At 38.6% G+C, this 13,865-nt stretch overlaps 1 protein-coding gene across 1 annotated transcript; it reads left to right on the forward strand.

Annotated features, from left to right (window-relative positions):
- The first annotated feature begins 4,517 nt into the window (after positions 1-4,517).
- LOC145989088 (zinc finger BED domain-containing protein 5-like) lies at positions 4,518-5,132 on the forward strand. The gene has a single exon (XM_083124382.1). It carries the CDS (start codon positions 4,518-4,520, stop codon positions 5,130-5,132), a length of 615 nt encoding a protein of 204 aa, XP_082980508.1.
- The last annotated feature ends 8,733 nt before the right edge of the window (positions 5,133-13,865 follow it).

The following is a 13,865-nucleotide window of genomic DNA, read 5'->3' on the forward strand; positions in this document are numbered from 1 at the left end:
AGAATGCATTACTGAGGTAAGGTTGAGATCTGTCCAAAGAGGCCTAACGAAGCACCAGAGCAAATAAACGTGGTCGCAGGAAAACCGAGACGTATAACATTGTGCTGACGTAATTCAGAAAGACCAAATCTGACAATTGAAGATATATTTGTTAGTTAGTTAGGAATACAAAAACAGTAGTAACAATTTGTAAGCATGGTGATCGGGAAATTACAAATTGTTATTATTTAGCCGACTTCAGTGACGGAGTGACTTATCACACACACTACGACATCGCACAGGGATCCGTCCCATTTTCGAATTCCGACCTGAGCATGTGTGTTCATTATAAGTGTCCCTTCATCAATTTCATATCATGACTCATCCTCGACTTTATAGGCCTCCCTGATGGCGTAATGGTAACGTCGTCACATTGTAATTAAGCGGTTCCGGGTTCGATACCCGGTGGAGGCACATAGCACATTGGTTCGGATCCCACTTTAAACTTTGTGCCCAGTCCCGATTAGCCTTTCTGTGCATAAAGTTGGCTTAAGACAACAAATAAATCAATGAATCATTCTCAACTTCGCGATTAGCCAAAAGTGGCAGGAAAGTGAAGTGAAATAACCCAAATCAATCAATCAATAAAACAAATTGTTATTTTCGTACTATTTCCCTGTAATAATTTTCCAACATTGTTTTCTTTTTAAATCGAAGACTGAGCCCTACTTTAACAAACATCCTGACTACGCCCCTGCTTTTATCTGCAGAAGCATTTAACCGGCCGCCATTAGGAGAAAGAATCGGATTTTCCCGCGCAAACTTGTTTACTTCTTCTCTTCGATCACAGAGTCGTTCTCTTTGCTGTCGCTTTGTTATCGCACCGGTCCAGAAGGCTGGTGTTTGGTCATAAGGTCTGCTTAGAGCGCTGAAGGACATGAAGTGGTCTCCGAGCTATTGGCGTGAGAGGGAGAGGTGAGCGAATACGTCACTCTCTGGTCTTTTTGCTACTTCTGTGGCTGGCGGTGTGTAATGCCATCGCGCTAGGTGAATGGTGCCTATAATTTAAAATGGTCAGAAGAATTAAAGATATCTTCTTTTCAGTGTTAAACATACCAGTGTCGTTATTGGGTTGATGCATAAGTTTGTAGCGTTTGGGTTTGGTATGGCAACACTGCGGTGCTAGGGGTTTGTTTATCGTTTAATGTTCATCAATTGGAGTGGCATTGTTGTGCTTGTGAATACGAATCGAATTTTGCAGATTTGAAGGAAGACATGTGTTATTTGTGGGCTAAAGAAAAATAAGTGTCAAGTGGAAAGAACGAACACTTCCAGAGAACCAAAGGCAGCGGAGGTGGCTCGAAACATTTGTCCCTTGTACGGGGAAAGAAGGGCAAGAAAACGGTTTTGTCATTACAAAAGGGCAATTTTGAATTGAGTGATTCTCCACTTTCAGGAAAACCATCGGGTTATAATGCAGACAGTTTAAACGCTTTAATCCCCGAGGATCCACATCAGTCGACTCTAGAATTACAAAATGTAATGACTGTGACCATTCAACCATCGTGCAACATTTGCATTCCATTAGTAAGGTTCAGGATACAGCACGCTTTAAATGAAAACAACCAAATGAGCGAGTAGACCAGGAAGACAGCATCAAGTGCTGCCATTCGATGCGCACCCACACTCCGCCAACATGACAAAAGCTGCTATCCAGGAGCTTGTTTGTGTATTTACTTTTTGCGAACTTGCGCCCTCAGATTGCTACCTTTTCAGCTCTCAATCCATCAATCTTCAAGGAAGCTCCTTTGGTAACGAAAATGCTCGTCAAACTTAGCTTGACGACGCTTTCAACGCCGAACTAGCTGATTTCTTCAGGCGTTGATTTGAAAAACTGGCCCAGCATTGGTAGACAGTCATAGACAATGAAGGAAAATATATTACTGATTACTTTGTCTTTTGTTCATCTCAAATCAGTATCAAAGAAAATACTTTTGCCACTGTAAAAGAAACGCTACGAACTTATGCATCAACTGTATAATATTTTATATGCGAGTAACTAACGTTTTACTCCTGTATTAGCTTTGTCGTGGTGATTCTTGCCAAGGTAAACAAGGTTAATTTAAAATCTTTTTAAATATACAGACTCGCAATATTTTACTGTTAATTTTGTAACGTATTTTGTAACGTATGCATTCATACATGTATGCTCTAAACAACATGCATTACCTTTGAGAGATTTACATCTTCCATCGAATTAATGCGTACTGATACTAGAGGTTGCATTACATGTAATCTTGCAGCAATCAATCTTAAAACATAACCATGGTATTTTGTTCGGAGATAAACATATTGTATTCATCTCAGGAGAGTACGGATAGAAGGACTTAAAGGTGAGATACTGACCTACATTTAAATGCATTTTTTTGTTGTTGTTTTCTGATTGCCCACGGCAAGCAGCCAAACAATTGGGCACTTGTCCAACGCGTGCCGCTTTGGTAGATGCCAGCGCCATCAAGCGAGAGACGTGAAAAATAAGAATTTCCGCAGTCTCCTTGCGGGCGTTTGTTTTTCCCTGCGAGAGGCAATACGTCACAAATTAATCACCTTCACTTGAGGAAAGAACCATATTTTCTCAGGGAGCTTGCGCCCCCACACTCTACAGGAGTTTTCAAAACTTGAAAAATGGATATTAGCTACTACAGTCGGGACGTGGAATTTGGTAGCTGGTAATGTTGCGATGTTGCCACATCGTTGCGATAAAAAATGGCTTCCGAACAAAGATACCACATGGCTGTTACCCTCAATACAAGCAGCACAAATGGAACACTAGTGGCAAGGCATTAATAGTAGCTTTTATTCGGGTGAAAATGACTTAATTGCTGCCACACCAAGAATTTCAATTTCAAACTTTCAAATGCCACAACCACAGTTTCATCGACAGAGAATTTTGTTTGGGTGGATCAGAGATGAGCAAAATATTTTCAAGTTCGCTCGTCTTCCGTGGTCATGGCTATTAAGATTCTCTCTTGTTTTCTCTCCAACTCACGCTCTCTTTCTTCCTACATTTCCTTCCTTTGTTTTGGCATACATTTCTTTCTCTCCCACCTTTTTTCCTATCTTCCTCCATTTCCTTCCTGTTTCTCTTTTTACATTGATTTCTCTCCCACTCTTAATTTTCATCCTCCGTTTTCTGTTTTTTTTTTCTATTTACATTTCTTTCACTCCCACACTTCCCTCTTGAACCTCCGGTTTTCTCCTTTCTTTCTCTCCCACTATCAAATTTTCTACCTCTGTTTTCTTCCTGTGTTACTCTACTTTCTCCTTTTTCTTCCTCTGTTTTCTTCCTTTGTTTCTCTATTTATATTTCTATCTCTGCCACTCTTCCTTTTTCTTCCTCCGTTATCTTGCTGTTTCTCCATTTACATTTCGTTCTCTTCCAATCTCCAATTTTCTTCCTCTATTTTCTTCCATTCTTTCTCTACCACTCTTCCTTTTTACTTCCTCCACTTCTCTTGTTTTCGTTCTCCGTTTCTCTATCTACCTATGTTTTACCTCTTTCCCCTAGCTTCTTTTGTTTCATTGCGTGCTTCACATATATTTCTCCTTCTTCGTCTGTTGCTCACATATTTATCTACCCATGCATCCATTTATCTTACCTGTCTTCATCTTCCTGTTTCTCTATTTTTCGCTTCCTCTGATTTTCTGTGTCACGTTCTCTGTCTTTACTTCTATCTCTAATTTTTTCTCTTCTCCATCCCTCTGTCTATGTGTGCATGTAATTCTTTCTTTGCTATAAATCAGCGGTTCTTCAACTGTGGTCCGCGGACCCATGGGGTCTACGAGACCCTCTCAGGGGGTCCGCGAAACCCTCCCAGAGCATTTACTCTTTAATGCTAAGAATGAATTATGAGAGAACGAAAATTATACAAATTTACGGTGTCTATTTACTGAGGTAAAATAAATTGAAGTAGATAAGCCGAAAACGTAGGCATGACTAAGTATCGCCAGTTCCCACAGCAACAGCACGCATGTTTTGTTTGAGAACTGCCTGGGATTGTGCTTGTTGGGGGGACGCTTGATTGTTTGGCCCGGATTGCTTCGCGCGTGACTTTGCTCCACAGCGCGAACAAACAAAAGCCGCCTTCGCAGCTATTCAGAATCTTGTGATGTTTGCGTCCTCGGAAAGTCTTGTATTACTTCAAGAATTTTTCTCGTCCTTTGGAGTGTGTTCTCGAAGAAAGTCGCGTATAAAAGGATTGCGGCGTTCGCATCCGAGTCAGTCTACGATTGTTAGCGAAGACTTCTCAAGTAATTGCGAGTTGTTTCTGCTCGGGCCTTTGCATATTGTCGGGTAACGGTAAAGTTACATCTCGATATTTCCGCGGTGAATTTTATGCTTGTGACTTCTGACCTAAGATGGACCGCTGGCTGAATTTGAAACGAAAAAGTGCAGATTCCGATGATAAGGGTGCGTCGAGTTCGAAGTAATGTGAACCTACCAGTCTTCGTAGAAAGTGCCGCCGTTACAGCAAGGAATGGGTTTCACGTGTTCAGGCCCAGAAGACAAGCAACTTCCACAGTGTGTGTTATGTTATGACGTATTGTCCAATGAAGTCATGGAACCATCGAAACTGCAAAGGCATCTTGAAACTAAACACAAAGAACACATCACAAAGAGCATTGACTTTTTTAGAAGTAAGGAGCAGGAGCTTCGCGAAAGCAAGAAAACTGTGAAAAGGTCTACAAGTGGGTGCAACAAAGAGAATAACGTGAGGGCGTCATTTGAAGTTTCTCACCTGATAGCAAAAACTGGAAAACCTCACACAATTGCTGAAGAACTTGTATTACCAGCTGCAAAAATCATGGTTTCTGCATTGATCAGTGAAAAAGCTGCCAAAGATCTCTCTTTGATACCGTTGTCAAATGATACCGTTAAGAAGCGAATCGTCAGTTTGTCCGAAGATATTAAGAAGCAGTTATTAGAAAGAGTTCGCATGTCCCCCTATTTTGCTTTGGTACTGGATGAAAGCACAGACATTACAAACAAAGTAACGCTGATGTGCTACGTTAGGTATGAACATCTCAAAAGTGTTTACGAGGACTTTCTCTTCATCTCCTATTTGATGCTCGCACACAACAGGAATAAATAACCTTTGAAATAGAAGTGATCGACATGTGGGTTGTGATGTCTGTGTCCATGATACGCACACTACAGCTGAAGAAGTATTTGCCAGCTTAAACGCGTTTATAATATCTCATAATATGGACTGGTTGAAATGCGTTGGAGTTAGCTCAGATGGAGCACGAGCAATGTAGGAAAGGCTTACTGGACTTGCAGGACGAATAAAATAAATCCCCCCCTTCGGCAACATGGTTTCATTGCTTCTTACACAGGTGGCCAAGACGATACCAGAACATACCATACAAGACGATACCATACAAACAAATGAATCAGTGAAAATTGCCAATTTCATAAAAAGATAGTCACTGAATTCAAGACTTTTTGAGCAGCTCTGCAAAGAAATGGACAGTGAATATCATCAACTTTTGCTTCACTGTGAAGTTCGCTGACTGTCACGAGGAAAAGTTTTGTCTTCGTTCTGGGAATTGATAGATGAAATAAGAATTTTTCTCTTGGATAAGCGATCGTTTCAATGATTTTTCCTGGTTAGTCAAGTTAGCATACTTATCAGATATCTTCATCCATTTAAATAATCTGAACTCAAGTCTTCAAAGAGAAAAAGCAACCGTCTTTTTAGTTGAAGGCAAGATCGAAGAAATGATCAAAAAGTTGGAGTTGTGGCGTCAGCGTATACTGAATGGAAAATATAAGGAGACCTTTCCAAACTTCTCACATTTTATTCGTTACACTGAAGAAGAGTTGTTAGAGAACGACAAGTCGCTCTTCGCACAACATTTGAAACACTTGCAGCAGTCGTTCAGAGAATATTTTCCTGTGTCTGATGCAAGCAAAAATTGGTTAAGGGATCCATTTTCAGTTAGCGTGCATGAAGTAGAAGGGCTTACAGAAGCAGAAGAAGGTAACAACGGACGGTGCTCTGATAATGCAGTTCAAAGGAAAGACACTTGGAAACTTTTGGGCTTGCTTACAGGATGATTTTCCTGGACTATCAAAGAAGGTCATGAAAGTATTAATGCATTTTGTAACAACCTACTTATGTTAAAAATCATTCTCTGCTCTCATCTATCTTAAAAACAAGTTCAGAAACCGTTTGTAAAATGTAGAATCAGAACTTAGGATACAGGTTTCTACCATTAAGCCCGATATATCACGACTTGTCGGTGAAATGCAGCATCATCCCTCTTGCAGGAAATAAGATTAACGAGTAGTGTTGTGTCATCTCTTGTTAGTATTCATTATTAATACAAAAATTGTATTTTATATACTTTTGATTAATTGAATGTAATTGCTACATTTAACATTACAATAAAATACAAATAAAAATAAAATGTGTGCGTTCATTTAATTTTCCCTTCCTTAAATGGTGAAAATCAGTGATGAAACACTAGATATAAATATGTATGATGCAAATTCCGGGCCTTAAACTTTGAGTTAATTCTTGGGGGTCCGCGAGGGCGAGTGATCTCTGAAGGGGGTCCGCGGTCTAGGAAAGTTCAAGAACCGCTGCTATAAATCGTTATGGAAATCTCTAATATATGCTCTTAGGTTCTCGTGTGTAACTTCTTCATTAGTCATTCATGCAGTCGGAAGAAATGATTTTGGGGGAACTAACCCACAATCATGACAGTGATAACAGATAGAGCCGCAATATCTGTCTGCTTATAAAATGCTTGGATCGTTTCCAGTATTTTGAGTGCCTGGCTGTTTCGCTCATACAGAAACTGACCATGTTGACGACATCCACCCACACGCTGGCTTCTCTCCCGCCGCTCTCGGTTCGATGCTTGGAGTGGTCCTATTTCACACGTTCACGCGAGCGTCAACTCATGCGCCCGGACGGCTATCATCTGGAATTTGGCCAATTTGCCATGTGCGTTTGGAGAGAGCTTCGTCTCCAATGCTGACTAACCGACGGCGTAGGTAAAGAAATATTAGTCACAGGTTGTGCCCCATCACGTAAAGGAATTCACAACTTCATTGGACGCGTTTCCGCTAGAGCCAAGAATAAGTACGCACACAATACGCAAACCGTTAAAGGTGGAACTTTTTTATTTGGCAATGAGGTTACTAGTGGTTTATTTACTTTATTTTAGAGCTAATAAATCATATTCCCTTTGCTTGCCAGCAAGATCCGCGTTCGATACCCGATGGAAACACATGGTGGTTCGGATCCCACTTTAAACTGTAGGCCCAGTCCCGATTAGCCTATCTGTTCATAATGCGGGCATAAAACAAAAACTCAACCATATTTCATATAATTTGTTTGACAAATGAATGGACTTTCAAAAAACAAAAGTTCATTTCCCTCAACATCTCCTAATTATATGCGGATTACTGGTTTTGGACCGCATGGAACTTTAGTTAAAACAAAGACAGCCCATGTGGTGTAGTGGCTAGAGTCGTATTTCAAAGTCAAGAGGCGCATGTTCTAATCATGGATGATTGAAGGATGCGATCCCATCATCTATCTTATCAGTTTCATGATTCATTGTCATCGTTGCGATTAGCATACAGAAATAGAAGAGGGACGTAAAGTAACCAAAATTTGAGAAAAAGACAGAACTGGGAAGAAAGAAAAAAGATAGAAGTTAAGTGATTTAAAATTAAGTTAAAAATACTAAAGAGATTCCTTGAAATTCGAGCATTGCATTCAATAAAACAATTAAAAACTGATATCTTTAGGTACGGTGCCAGCTAAGAACCGTAACATAAGGATACTTTTCAAATGATTTGCAACACTGCTCTATATGAAAATGATCTTAGGGATTCAAAGATCATACCACAGCAAATCATATATTCCTGAACATTACTGGGCCTCCCCCGATTGCCGCCGGCTTTTAATCAACAAGTGCCGGATTCGATCCCTCGGGCATATTGCACAGTACTTCGGATCCTACTGTGAACTTTAGGTTCAGTTCCGATTAGCCTATTCTGAGAATAGAGTTAACTTAAACTTTGAAAGAAACTTTTCATGTAGCGTGCTATGATCTCCAAGTTGCAATGTCTCAATTTTTTTTCCAGCTGTGACGGATTATTGATTTTCTCTTGTGTGGAAGATGGATTAATTTTTAGGTACCTCCTACTAGGTACACTTACTTCTTATTAATATTAGTATTTTTTGTATAAGTGTTTGTTTAACTTCAGTTATCAAAGAGTAGTGAAAACCTGCAAGAATAATAGTGACATTACTAAACTTATCTTCAAACAGTTACAAGTTATTGCTCCTCCTACTACTACAGGAACGAGAAAAAATATGAAGAAATAGGCGTTAAAAGTTTCTCTTCGTCAGCTGAACATTTAAGCAGATGCTCATTATCCCAAATGATTGGAGAAATTAGCCGTCAACGTCAGCTTTCTTGGATTTTTCTCGTTCTTGGAAGCTCTGGCAAATGACAGGTCCGTGGAGAGGTTGACACTCTATTAGCACAAGGAGATTTTCTCGGGACGTTCCACGTGCAGGAATTATTGAAAGTTTGTACCGGGAGTGTCACTTACAATGAAGCATGCACTGAAGGAAGGGTATTAGATGAAATTCAAAGGGAACTAAGTAGAGGATTTCGTTTATCTTCTTCGCTGCTTTCTTCTACGGATTTCTTTACATGCTTGTTTGAAAGAGTACTTTGAATCCTTTACAGTAAGAGCGTGAAAAGAGGCAGCTGTTGTCTATTAACGATATTCATAACTAGGAAGCGGAAGTTGATGAAGCGTCATCTTTCTTCTGACATCTCGGACACGATATACACAATATTACACTTCGTCTAGAACCCAAAAAAGGTAATTTTAAAGTGAATTTTTTGCTAATTTTCAGGTTTTTAGGTCGTTTTCCCCGATTTGGCATTTTTACGTCATTTTTCGCAATATTCGGTGTACTCTTTCGTCAATTTTTGCCACTTCTTTCATTTTGGTAATATTCTTGAGTCTTTTCACCAAGGTGAACATAGGACTATATCTCGCACGATTGTATTTACGAGCAAAAGAAATGCTGAACTGGTGACAGTCTTTTTTGTGTCGGGGGAAATCTACCAATTTATTCAGTGTAAACGACCTTTTCATTAAATTGTTTTAAAATTATTTGGTTGTTTCTATTGGAAATCCTCGTTGCATATTTTGATTGAATGTGTATGTGGTATCATTTGGTGGCTTTTTTTAAAAGCAAGATTGCATTTTGTTTAATTTCCTTTTCATTTCAATTTTTAACCTGAAACTAACAAAATTAATGGTCATTTTTTTGCATTTTTACGTCATTTTTCCCCATTTTTTGGGACATTCTATAGGTCATATACCTATATTTTTTAGGTCATCAACTTCCGCTCCCTATTCATAACCAATATGGTTGATGGATTCTTCAGCGTACCAAGTGTGTAGGTATAGTAATCCGATCTGCAAACGAGTGTTATCCTCTGCTTTGGTTTCAGTCCGCTAGTTCATTGTTCAGCTCGTGAACTTTTCCCAATGCATTTTTGATCAGCAAACATTGCAAACACTCCAATGGAAGCTCAAAAGTTTGGAACACCTGAATATTTTGTGGCAATTTCAGTGTTTTATCTTACAAACTACAACACACCTGCTATGTACGTTTTCGTCAATCCATACCTCATGTAACAAGTTACGAAACTAGAAAAATTGTGAAAAGGTTTTCTCGTGATATCAACAAGCTGATTCCCGAATATGGTTGATATCCCAAGAAAACCTCTTCATCATTTGCCACTCCAGGAAAGCTCAAGAATTATATTAGATAAATTATAGTTCTAATGAACTAGTTAACACAATTCGACTGAGGAATGTTACAACATTTTGTGGGTAGACTTTTCATGGTAGAAAAGCAATCAGAGGTTTAATATTATCTTGAAGTTCATAACTGTGATTTATGACTTGGCATTTACTGTGTAAATGTAGTAATTCGTTAAATCTGGTTACAAGAACTGTTGTTTTATACTGGTTTAATGTAAGCCGGAAGTTGATGATTTATATTCGATGTGTTCAATTTAAGACACATACAGTGGCGCCAACGTGTAGAGGTCCATGTGACGCGAGACCATTCAATAATTTGTCGTGTTATTACTATTATTAATATTATGTTTGTTATCGTGATTTATTGCTTATTGAAATAAGTAAATGACAAATTTTTCTAAATAAATTGAGGGTGCGTTATTAATATCATGTTTCATGGAAGAGAGGAATTATGAGATTTTTGGTGAACTTTTAACTCATGTTTGAGCCTGAACAATGTTTTTGAAAATTTGGCGGCCCTGGACATATGAACCCTAATTGATCATGCGTCATGATATTCCCTTTCTTAACACATACCCTCGCCCCGATTTAGCTACGAAAACTAATCTTCTGAAAGATATGCATGAAGCACGCACTAGCGTAACAACCCATATATATCAACAAACTTAACATCAGGTCTGATATGAATGTATCAAGACACGGATGCACCTAATGTACGCAATACATGCCACGAATCATTACGTCCATCTCGCGTCGAACGCACATCAACCCAACCTATGTAAGTTGACGTTGGGTTTTGTGGTGATCTATTTTCAAGACATTTCCTTTCACTCTTTGAGTGAGATTTCCTTCTGCATTCAAGTTTCTTCCACCAGAATCGACTCCTTTCGTTTATTGCCGCTTGAGTGTACCTGTAAGGTTCCAGCCACGTTTCAACTTGCCCGACTGGGGGGAAAGTCCATCCCTACAAGCCTCTGTGGACGAGCAAGAACCAATAGCGTTCGCTTCGCCATCTATTGGAAGTCATTCAAGTTGGCAAAGAACGCATTACTGCTTCGCTCGCACGGATAAAACGCTGACTGCCCTTTTAAAGGAGATTCTCGAAGAATATATGCGAAAAGTTTGCATTTTTCTCCGTCTTCCTCTCTCTAATGGAAGATGTAACTTACGATCGAAATGTAAGATGTCAATTTTTTTCGCAACTTGGAATGCATCCTACAACAGTTATTCATTTTCTTATGTGAATTTGGAGAAAATTGATTTGTGCAGTGGAGGAAAATGCTCGCTCTATGTATGTAGGGATATTTCTGTGCCACGACATTCATAAATCACTGCTCTGAATTTAGATGAAGTTTCTAAATACTTTAGTGATGCTATGAAAATCAGTTTATTTTATTCATTAAGGATATTTTTGGAACCGAATTGTACTGCATGAATTATCGATTTCTCTAGAAGAAAGATACAAAATTGAAGAGAATGTTCCTCCATTGTTCTCTTTCTCTTCTTACCTCTTACATTTCTTATCTCATTTTCTCCATCCTTTTTGCCTTTTATATCTCTCCCCGTATACATTTTGTACCTCTTCTCTCACGTATCTTTTGTTATCTCCTGCTCCCGTTCGCATATTTGCCATTAGCCAAAAATGCAGAGAAGAAACGTAAAATAAAAAAAATAAAAAATTCCTATCTTCATTTTCGCTTTCATTCTCACTATTCTGTTTATCTTCTCTCTCTCTCCTCTATTTTACCCTTTCCTCTTTCTTTGTGTGTTTGGAAACACATATTTGTGAGCAAATTCATTAGGTCACATATAAATCATTGTCTGAATAATGTTTATCCCATTCTCCGACATTGCCTGCTCCAATTCTGCTGTCTTTAATGAAACAATTCTTGAATAATGTAGTGAATACAGTTTTTTTCAAATATTGAAAGCCATTTTCTGTCCTTTCTATCAGCAAAAATGAAGTTAAGGTCCATTGTGTTTGTTTCTGAGATGGGACGGGTCTTTTAGTATTTGCGATAATGAGTTAAGTTGGAAAATGTTGACGAGCAGAAGAAAATATGTGGACAACATTTAGGTAAGGTCGTGCCAGTATATCGAGTATCAAGTGTGTTAGTATGTGGGATATTATACTTCAAAGGGAAGGTTTCTTTTTAATGAAATTCGAACACTCACCATAAAAATTTTCAAAAGCATTTGATAAAGCATTACTTCATATGCCATTCATGAATATATTATTGAAGTTTCATTGAAATTTGTGGACGAGGATCAATCAGAGGCATGGGCGTACCCAGACATTTTCCATGGGTGAGTAAAGAAATGTATATTTTTCCAGGGGGCAAACAACATTGTCCCATGGAGGGCAATACTTTATTTTGAATTATTTAAAAACGGAATAACATTTATTTTATTCCCCACGTAAAACGCACAATGAGCAGAATGATTTTTTCACTACTCGTTTTCCAGGGGGCAAGTGATTCCCATTGCCTCCCGATGAATACGCCTATGATCAAATGCTGATGTTGCAAAATGTTACGGTATTCGCCCCCTTTTTCGTTTCATACTGATAATCGACAAAAGTATTTCCATCAGCAAAGATTAGGAACACTTTACGCAATAATGCACCCTGTTCATGATTCATGAAAATATGTTTTTTATTAAATTTCTGCCCTTTCCCACGGCGCTTTTAGACGGGTTTCAGCAAATGAGCATTAGGAGATGAATTCATGACTGTTAAAATCATATCTTCTACCTTTCTCTTTAGCCCCCTTTCTCTCTTCGCTCTGTTCAGGGAAGGTTTAATTGAAAATGTCCTGGATGAACGTGAAAGAAGCTTTACAAATTCACGACCTTTGATCGTATGTAAATTTATAACATGCTGCTAAAAGAAATGGTTGAATTTTCCCTTTCTTCTTTCTAGGAAGCTTTCATCGGATACGATCTCCATTTGGACGTTATTAATGCTACGTGGATGCTGCAGAGGGGCGGACGGGAATGTTCGTGTGTATCTTCGGTGAGTAGAAAATTGTTCTCTATTTCTGCCCATCTCATTTGGTACAGTGCTTAACGTGTGGAAGGAGACGGTCTTTATAGTTTTCAGTTCATAATGATCTTTTTTTTAATCGTTCTTCTGCTGAAAAACCAAAATGTAATGGAATTTTTGGGTGAACCAAAAACTTTTATTCCCCATCTCTTGCCCTTTTGTCACCGTGTCCTTAGTAGAGAAAACTAAACCTCGAAAGTACGGTACTTTAGTTAACTTAGGTTAACATAAGTTACGGGGGCTTGCAGTTTTTGATTTTGTTATGAAACCCACACCAAATTTTGTACAGTGACGATCAAAATTGAGTTGTAAATTGCCTGAGGAAACAGCTTTATCTCTGTTCCTGTACTATAAGCCTAGGAACATATTTTTAGCACAAGGGCTCCCTACACCAATACATATATTGTCCATTAATTACGAGACTGAAAGCTCGAATGTAATGGAAAGTACAAATGTGTTCGTACAACACATGTTTGGTTCTGACGGTACATGTAACCTAGATGATCCGTGATGGAAAGAGCTTCATTAACTAATATTATAAAGACGTTCTCTCTGGATAAGAACCAGGTGAGTTTAAAGAGAATGTTACTCGCTAAAACTATCGTTTGAAAGAGACTGAATTTGATTAGAACCCTGTTCTCCATCAATCCTGCATATTAATTCCACACAGTCAGAAAAACTCGACGCTTTGTCCAACGCATCTGCAAAAGAAAAACCAAAATCAGTGCAATCACTAAAGAGTAAGAACATTATGAAATCAAGGTAATCATTTTTGGACACCCTGTATATTTGCAAGTTCACTTTATATTCAGATAGGTTAAAATGCTAACGAATCATGACTGGATTTGAAAGAATCTGATCTTTGTACTGATTGGCTATTACACAAGAAATAATCCGCAAAATGTTATTTCACTATGGGTATCCTGAAATATTGCTTGTTTTGGCTTCGTGAAGAAAATCAATTTT

Source organism: Lepisma saccharinum, chromosome 6 (genome assembly GCF_977018435.1).
Source record: "Lepisma saccharinum chromosome 6, izLepSacc3.1, whole genome shotgun sequence".
NCBI classification, from domain to species: domain Eukaryota; kingdom Metazoa; phylum Arthropoda; class Insecta; order Zygentoma; family Lepismatidae; genus Lepisma; species Lepisma saccharinum.

Coding starts and splice junctions, on each gene's coding strand:
- LOC145989088 (XM_083124382.1), top strand. CDS start 4,518: ATGGGTTTCACGTGTTCAGGCCCAGAAGACAAGCAACTTCCACAGTGT.